The sequence below is a fragment of the Lucilia cuprina genome, chromosome 5 (genome assembly GCF_022045245.1).
Source record: "Lucilia cuprina isolate Lc7/37 chromosome 5, ASM2204524v1, whole genome shotgun sequence".
NCBI classification, from domain to species: domain Eukaryota; kingdom Metazoa; phylum Arthropoda; class Insecta; order Diptera; family Calliphoridae; genus Lucilia; species Lucilia cuprina.
The window spans coordinates 11427353-11436514 of NC_060953.1; the positions used below are offsets into that span (position 1 = coordinate 11427353).

General features: G+C 28.8%; 1 protein-coding gene across 2 annotated transcripts; it reads left to right on the forward strand.

Annotated features, from left to right (window-relative positions):
* Positions 1-769: 769 nt before the first annotated feature.
* On the forward strand, positions 770-8816 carry LOC111676613 (E3 ubiquitin-protein ligase RNF146). Of its 2 annotated transcripts, XM_046952602.1 has the most exons (6): positions 770-919; positions 1047-1370; positions 1441-1613; positions 3067-3220; positions 4277-4553; positions 7568-8816. In XM_046952602.1, exons 2-6 carry the CDS (start codon positions 1070-1072, stop codon positions 8352-8354), a joined length of 1692 nt encoding a protein of 563 aa, XP_046808558.1. In that variant the 5' UTR covers positions 770-919; positions 1047-1069; the 3' UTR covers positions 8355-8816. The 2 variants fall into 2 exon arrangements, with proteins under 2 accessions (XP_046808558.1, XP_023293344.2); XM_023437576.2 differs by having other exon boundaries at positions 772-1370.
* Positions 8817-9162: the final 346 nt, after the last annotated feature.

The window sequence follows — 9162 nt, forward strand, 5'->3', positions numbered from 1 at the left end:
GATAGATAGATAGATAGATAGATAGATAGATAGATAGATAGATAGATAGATAGATAGATAGATAGATAGATAGATAGATAGATAGATAGATAGATAGATAGAAATAGAAATAGAAATGTAAAATGATTCTTTAAAATCATATTATATCAATTTCACCAAGCGTATACGTTATTTTTCCGTTTGTTTTTTTAATGTCACTGCTTTATTTTAGCATAAACGGTTTTATCTACTTCATTCATTTGGAACACTGTCTTATCCATTTTACCCATACAAAATAGTTGGCAATTCCCATTTTCATGGTATGTTGGGAAAAACAAATGTTTGTGATTTTTTTTTATTTTCTTCTCCCCAGTCTTAAATTTATTCTATTATAAATCAATTTGATTTTAATAATTTATAGATTTTGTAAATGTTTTTAATTGTTAGCTTTGGCAAAAAACATTTAATTTGTAACAACTTAAAATACAAGTCTGTTGATGGTATTGGTAAAAAGCAAAAACCAGGCATATTCACATAAGGTGGTGTAATTCAAATTACTGATAAAATATTTCTTCTTTCGTCTGGTATTTACTGCTGTTAAGTTTGTTGTTGTTTATTTCAAAATATCCTATAATAAAGATTTAAATAAGTTTGCCGTATTTCTGAGTGAATCAAATTCAAAGCAAAAGGTAAGTTCTGTAGTTGCCAACCTTCGTCTTAAATAAAAAACATTTAAAAATTTGTTGTTGCCAAACTGTTATCACCTTTTGTTAATTCGCCTTTTAGCAAAAACAAACTCATTCTAAAAACAAAATTTCGCAAGTTAACAGCGTAAAAAAAAGCAAGAGAATAAATTAAATAAATAATAATTATAAACAATTGGAAGACATTTAGAGAAATAATCAACAAATTATAAACAAATAGTGTGTTTTTCAAAACGGTAATTAATAAAAGAATTGTGAAATTAAACTAAAGAAGTAAAGAGAAGAAAAAAACAAAGACAAAACCAAACACGAACAGACAAGAGAAAGCTTGTTTATAATTTTATTTACACAATTTGTTTATAGTTTATATTATTTTGCGATAAAAAATGGAAAATTTAGAAGAGTCTGCCGAAGTAATAACAACTACAACACCAGATTTGGTAGAAGACTCAATAGCCACCATGGGATCGGGTCCACCTCTACTTGCTGCCACAACACACTCCAATGAACTTGATGATTCCGTGCAAATAATAGAAACTCCTATAGAAGTATTAGATTTAACATCACCACAGCCCTCAACTTCCTCCACTACGAACTGCTCCAGCGGTGCGGGCGCTGTAGGAGCAGCTGCATGTGCAGTGAAAAGAAATTTAGAAGAAACCTTGAAAAAAGAAGCCAATAATACGGGTAAATATTTATATTGTAACAAAAAAATACATTTATATGAATAATTATATATATAAAACTCTTTTCAAAGATTTGACTTGCACTTTAGATCAGCAACCCTCAACCTCTAATACAGCTGCTAACACAGCCAGCAGCAGCAGTAGCAACACTACGAATCTCTTGGAATGTCCTATTTGTTTACAAACCTGCATACATCCCGCTCGTTTGCCTTGTGGTCATATATTTTGTTTCCTTTGCGTTAAAGTAAGTGTTTTTTTGAGGCAAATTTGTTGTTATTCTCTCCCTTTCTTAAGTATATTTTGTTATTAGTCATTCCATTTTTTATAGAAATTTTAAATTTTGTTAATTTATTTAACAAATTTTTGCTTTTTCAAAGCCCTCCTTAAACTACAAGGTCATTTCTTTGGTTTACTTTTAAATTCGTCTTTAAAATAAACCTCCCTTCTTAAATCACTATTTTATACGGGTTACACTACGATAAACTTAAAAATAGCCTCATATTTATAAAATATGTTTTTCCATTCATAATTTCTAAGAAATTATCAGTACTTCACAACCTCATTGATCTCAAGTGTTTTGAATTAAGATTAAAATTCTTTACAATTGTGTTGCATTTCTCCTAAAACAGAATATTAAATAAGTGTTTCTGAAACCCCATTTTTAGGTACCTGCTTAGCCACTTCATGGGACCCTTCCTTAAATACAGTTTTTTAAAAGAAATTTTAGAGTTTTACATTGATTTCAATATTTTTTGAATTCAAAAGAGACCTTGAAAATTTACACCACAGACCGATAAAAAAGTTCCAAAGAAATCAATTTTAGTGAAACATTTCTATAATAAATTGTTACAAGAAGAAACTTTTCTGTTTACGGAACACACTGTTCTATAGAAATCATATCAGAATGTCACATTTCTTAAGAAAATTCTAATTTACGACATTTACATTAATCAAATGCTGACGTTTATCTCCAAACAAGATAGCCAGACATTAGGAATGGGGAAAATCACGAGTTGAGAGGACTGGGGCAAATTGTAATATGTAATAGCTGTTTAATAAGACATCCTGTAAAAGTTTGAAATCTACTTCAATGTTATGAACGTAGGTCATTAATTTTGGTATCCTGTATCATTAGCACTCGTGTAAGATTATAAGGTCTTGAATGTAACGATGAGCGCACAACAGTGCAATTCTTCTAACTTGATGTAGTATACATCTTTTTTCAGTCTAACCTGAATATAAGGATTGCTCTAGAAGCCGCCATAATAACGAGGAAGAAAGGCCGGTGTCATATTTTCTTTGCTATAACTCGATATTTACTAAGAGTAGTGAAATGTTACTTTGGATATTAGTGACTTCCTAAGATACCTTAACTAATAAAAAAATGTTCCTATCTATCTATCTATCTATCTATCTATCTATCTATCTATCTATCTATCTATCTATCTATCTATCAACTATCTATCTATCTATCTATCTATCTATCTATCTATCTATCTATCTATCTATCTATCTATCTATCTATCTTTCTATCTATCTATCTATCTATCTATCTATCTATCTATCTATCTATCTATCTATCTATCTATCTATCTATCTATCTATCTATCTATCTATCTATCTATCTATCTATCTATCTATCTATCTATCTAACTAACAGTTAAAGCTAACTTCTAATAAATACATCCTTATTTCAGGGTGTAGCTTATAAAAATCGTCGTTGTGCCATGTGTCGACGTGAAATACCTCCGGAATTTCTAGATCATCCACAATTAGTAAATGGCATTGAAGATATTTGCACAACAAAGGCAACAGATGATGGTTATCAATGGTTTTATGAAGGACGTAATGGTAAGTTTCCTTTGGTGTTGTACCAACAAAATCCTTAATAGTTTTCCCTGTAACCTATCCCTTTTTTTGAACTTTTCCTTAAAATTCACCTTTAACCGTTAGTAAGTAGTTTTGAAACACACATTCTTTCTCTCTTTTTGTATTATCTTTGTATTACTTAACTTAATGTTAAACTTGTATATATTTGCTGATGCCCATCTAACTACCTACTCCCTCCCCTTCATTTAGGTGGCTGGTGGGCATATGAAAAACGTAATGCCAATGAAATTGAAGAAGCCTTTCAAAATTTATGTAAAACACAACTACAGATGCCACATAAAAAGATGAAAAAAGTTAAAGTTGAAAGCTTTGATAAAGATGGTAATAGAATTGATGTGAAATTTGAAAGTGAAGAAGATGATGATGATGATGTTAATGAAGAAGGGGAGGCGATTGTTTCTAATGATGGCAATAATCTAGCTAAACCTATTACTTATGATATACAAATATGTGGCAATATTTATACAGTGGATTTTCAAAATATGCTACAATATCCACAATCTATGCCGTATCGAAAACGTAAAATCTGTAGAGCTAAAGGTTTACCGGCCAAAGGTGTGGCCGGTTTATTGTCTACAAAAAGGAATCGTAGAAAGAGATGTTATGATCAAAAAACAGATAATTCCTATTAACTTTTATATTTAAATAATAAATAGTTAAGCTATTTATCATGAATACTTACTTATCTTTATAAAACATAATTCAGCTTTAATGTTTAAAATGTTTTTTTTAATGACTTTTTAATAAATACTTACGTTATGTATTTAAAAATAATTTCAGGACCAAAAAGAAAAAAATTCCAAATGTATTGCACGCTTCAGTTTTTATTATCCCAACTACTAGTTTAAGTTATTTACTAATTTTAATAAAACTTATCAACTTATTTGCCATATTTCTCTTTAAATCCATATTTGTTTTCTTTCAAAATATACTGGTTTGGTTCTATAATAATCCATTTTCCATTTTACTTTATGTATCTCTTTACATTTACATCTCAATTATTTCTTCTCTTTTAAGGTTGGTGGCAATATGATGATCGTACTAGCCAAGATCTAGAGGAAGCTTTTAAAAAAGGTGAACGTTCTTGTACTATTCTAGTAGCTGGTTATGTTTATATTGTTGATTTTGATGCCATGATACAACAGCGACAAAATGAACCGGCACGTTGTCGTCGTGTTAAACGTGATTTAGCAACAATACCCAAAAAAGGTGTAGCTGGTCTACGCATTGAGGGTAATACGGTAACAACAGATTCCAATTTTGCTGCTCAAGTCTATCAAAGTCGACAGAATAGGTGAGTGTTTTTTTTTTGCTGTAGAAAGAAAAAAGTTTTTTTCTATAGAAAAGTTTTTTGGTTGTATAGTTTTCTGTAGAAAAGTTTAATAATTATTTTCTCTAGAAAGAAAAAAGTTTTTTTTTTTTTTATAGAAAAGTTTGTTGGTTGCATAGTTTTCTATAGAACATTCATTCCTTAATTTTCTATAAAAAAGAAAAAGAAAAGCGACTTCGTCGAGAGTTCTACATAAAAAAAGTATTTTCATTAGTCTGTTTTCTATAGAAAAGTATCTTTATTAGAACATTTCTTATAGAAAACTTCCCTGTAGAAACTTTTGTATAAAAAAACATCTTAATTAGTATGTTTTCTATAGAAACGTGTAATCATTAGATAATTTTTCTAGAGAAAATTATACATTCAAGAGTTTTCTATTAAAAGTCTCCTTTAGACAGTTTTCTATAGAATAGTATATTCCCTAAACAAGTTTCTAAAGAAAAGTGTCAGTTTCTATAGAAAAATGTCTTCCTTGGATATTTTTCTATAGAACAGTGTGTTTCATAGTTAGTTTCCATTAGAAAGGTTTCTTTTTTATAAAGTTTTCCATAGAAAAGTGCCATCCTTAAACTGTTTTCTTTAAAAAAAGACAGTTTTCTATAGAGTGTCCTTTTAAGACAGTTTTCTATAGAAAAGATTCTTCTTTGGAAAGTCTTTTAAAGAGAAGTGTCTCCTTAGAAAGTTTTTCTATACAACAGTGTCAGTTTATAGAAGTTTTCATTGTAGAAGTATGTACTTATAGTGTTCTCTCTATAGGAAAGTTTTTCCTTACACTTTTTTCTATAGAAAAGTGTTATTCGTTTCTTACTAAGACAGTTTTCTATAGAATAGTGACTTTCATAAACAATTTTCTTTATATAAAAGTGTAATTCTAAGACAGTTTTCTATAGAAAGTATTCTTCTTTGGAAAGTTTTGTACAGAAAAGTGTTTTCTTAGATAGTTTTTCTATAGAACAGTGTCTCTCATTAACAGTTTTCTTTATAGAAGTGTGTACTTATAGTGTTTTCTATTGGAAAGTGTTATTTATGTCTTTCTAAGACAATTTTCTATAGAACAGTGTCTTTCATAAACAGTTTTCTTTATAGAAAAGTGACTAAGACAATAGAAAAGATTCTACTTTGAAAAGTTTTTTACAGAAAAATGTTTCCTTAGATAGTTTTTCTATAGAATAGTGTCTTTCATAAACAGTTTTCGTTATAGAAAAGTGTCCCTCTTATAGAGTTTTCTATAATAAAGTTTTTTTCTTGGAACATTTTCTATAGAAAAATGCCGTATATTTTTTAAACTTTTTTCTATAGAAATAGTTTTCTTTAGGAAAGATCCTTCTTAGAAAAGTATCTTCATTTGATAGTTTTCTATATAAAATTGTCTTCCTTTGGTAGATTTCTATAGAAAAGTATATTTTTTAAACAGTTTTCCATAGAAAAGTGTCTTCCATAGAAAATTATCTTCTTGAAACAGTTTTCTATTGGAAAGCTTTTTCTTTGGAATATTTTCTGTAGAAAAATGTCTTCCTTTGAGAGTTTTATATAGAAAATAGTCTTCCTTTGATAGATTTTTATAGAAAAGTATGTTTTTTTAAAAGTTGTCTATAGAAAAGTGTGTTCTATAGAAAATTATCTTCTAGAAACAGTTTTCTATTGGAAAGCTTTTTCTTTAAAAAGTTTACTATAGAAAAGTGTTCTCCCTTGACAGTTTTCTATAGAAAATTGACTTTCTTTGATAAATTTGTATAGAAGAATATATTTTTTAAACAGTTGTCTATAGTGTCTTCTTTAAAAAAGTTTTCTATAGAAAATTGTCTTCCTTAGATAGTTTTCTATTGCAAAATTTCTTTCATAGATAGTTTTTTGTATAGAAGTATCTTTTTTTAATAGTTTGCTATAGAAAATAGTTTTTCTCACATAATTTTCTATAGAAAAATAACTATCTTCGTCTCCTTCTCCTTTAAACAGTTTCTATAGAAATGTATCTTTCTTAGAGAATTGTCTAAAGTCTTCATTAGAAATATTCTAGAGAAAAGGAAGTTTTCTATAGAAAAGATTCTTAATCTTACTCCTATAGAAAAGTGTCAAGATTAAACTCTGGTCGGACTAGAGTAAATCTCTAGTCTGACCTGAATAGATTAAACTCCAGTCTGACAAAAGTAATTTAAACTCTAGTCTCACTTGAATAGATTAAACTTTAGTCTGATTAAGTAAAGTAAACTCTAGTCTCAATATAGTAGATTGAACTCTAGTCTGACTAGAGATGATTAAACTTTAGTCAGACTAGATTAAACTTTGCTTTAACTAGAGTAGTTTAAACTCTAGCCTCAATAGTCTGATTAAAGTTCTTTAAACTATTGACTGACAAGAGTTTATTTAAACTTTAGTCTAGTAGATTAAACTATGATCTGACTAGAATAGATTAAAGTCTAATCTGTGTCTATTAAACTCCAGTCTAGTAGATAAGACTTTGGTCTGACTAGAGTAAATTAATGTGTAGTTAAACTGGAGTAGATTATACTTTAGTCTAATTAAAATAGTTAAAACTATTATGTGAGAAAAGTTTATTGAACTTTAGTTTAGTGGATTAAACTATGATCTGACTAGAGTAGATTAAATTCTAGTCTGAATTTATTAAACTCTAGTCTATTGGATTAAACTAGGGTCTGACTAGAGTAGATTAATGCCTAGTTAAACTGGAGTAGATTAAACTCTAGTCTGATTAAAATAGTTTAAACTATTGTATGACAAGAGTTTATTTAAACTCTAGTCTAGTGGATTAAACTATGATCTGACTAGAGTTGATTAAAGTCTACTTAAACTTGAGTAGATTAAACTCTAGTCTAACTAGGGATTATTGAACTTTAATCTGATTTCTAGTTTAACTTAAGTATACTTAACTTTAGTTCAACTAGAGATTATTAAACTATAGTATAGACTAGAATAGATTAAACTACTTTACACTTACCACTCCCCTGCTTTCCTTTCAGATATCGTAGTGGTGAATTGCTACATGAAGCGGATATTGATAGCCCTGACAATCCCATATTACGTACACATGGTACCAATGATCCAGCTTCACCCAATACTCAAAGACGTTTACGTTTACCCTATGGCGGTTTGGGAGGTTATGTCATTGAACTGGGTAATCCCAGTGAGTTTGTATCGACAGCAGCGGCCACAGATGCTGCTCTACGTATAGCCAGTGATATAATTGGATCAACACTAGCCCATGCCGATGAACTGACACGTTCGAACAGTAATAATACACCCTCCACATCAGCCAATGCCTATCAAAATCATCTTCATCATCATCAACAACATCAACATACACTAAATCAGTCAGAAGAAACATCTTTAAATTCATCAAATAGTGAGGCTAACTTAAATGATTTAACGCATCTTAATACATATTCAAATACAACACCAGTGACGTTAAATTCCAATACAACTGTTAATGGTTTAGGTTTATTATCAAACAATAGTACTAATGGCAGTGGGGTAAATATATCACGTGAAAGAGGTAGCCGTGAATTACTAGGTGCTGCTGAAGATTTACTAGGAGCTACGCAACGTGTTATAGCTACTGCTGATCAGCCCACTATAGATTTATTTGAACAGACATTAAATGATTTTCATGCTTTAACTTTACGCAATATACATGATTCTAGTGATGATGATAATGATGCTGAACAGCAGCAGCAGCGGCAACAAACACATTCTACTCCTAATGGCCAAAGGTCTTCTTCTCATTCATATAATCCAGATAATCCCTAAATATAAATGCAATTCGTACTTAAAAACGAACTAAAACAAATAAGCCCCTCTACTCCCTCCCTTTTCCATCTCAATCCCCCCCTATAAGTAATATTTAACTATAACTACAATAACATTTAAAAAAAATTAAAAAAAGTATAAAACATCAAAAGTATTCCTTAACACATGATAAATAAAATAAAACAATAATTATAGAAAATGTATTTAAAAAAAATAATAATATTTTTGTGCAAAATAAACAAAAACTTAGAGACAACATTAAAATAATAATAAAAGACCAGAGGTTCCTTGCTAAAAAAAGAAAAATACAGAAAAACATGAAAACAAAGAAATTACATCAAAACTATATACATACTACCGCGAGTTTAGAAATTACATGTTACAATAGATTACATTATAAAAAAAATATATATTTAAAAAATACTTACAGTATAAAAAGAAAACACTTTTTAAAATTGTTAACAAATTATAAATTAACAATTTATTAACAAATTTAATTGCATATTAACTTTATTTAAAAGTTTAAGTTAAACATTCAAATTTGTTTGATTTGTCTTAGGTTTAGTTTATTAATTAATTTTCTTATGCCTAAAAGTATGCTAATATTTTTTGAATTTTTGTCCACAGAACTGTAAAATATTGAAAACTTTAAATAGTTTGTTTAGTAATTGATCTAAAGAAAATCTGTTAACTAAAACAGTTTTCTTTAGAAAAGCAATTTACTTTAGACATTTCTCTATACAAAAGTGTCTTCCCTATACAGTTTTCTAAAAGAGACTTCTTTAGAAAGTATTTTAAATAGTTTTTT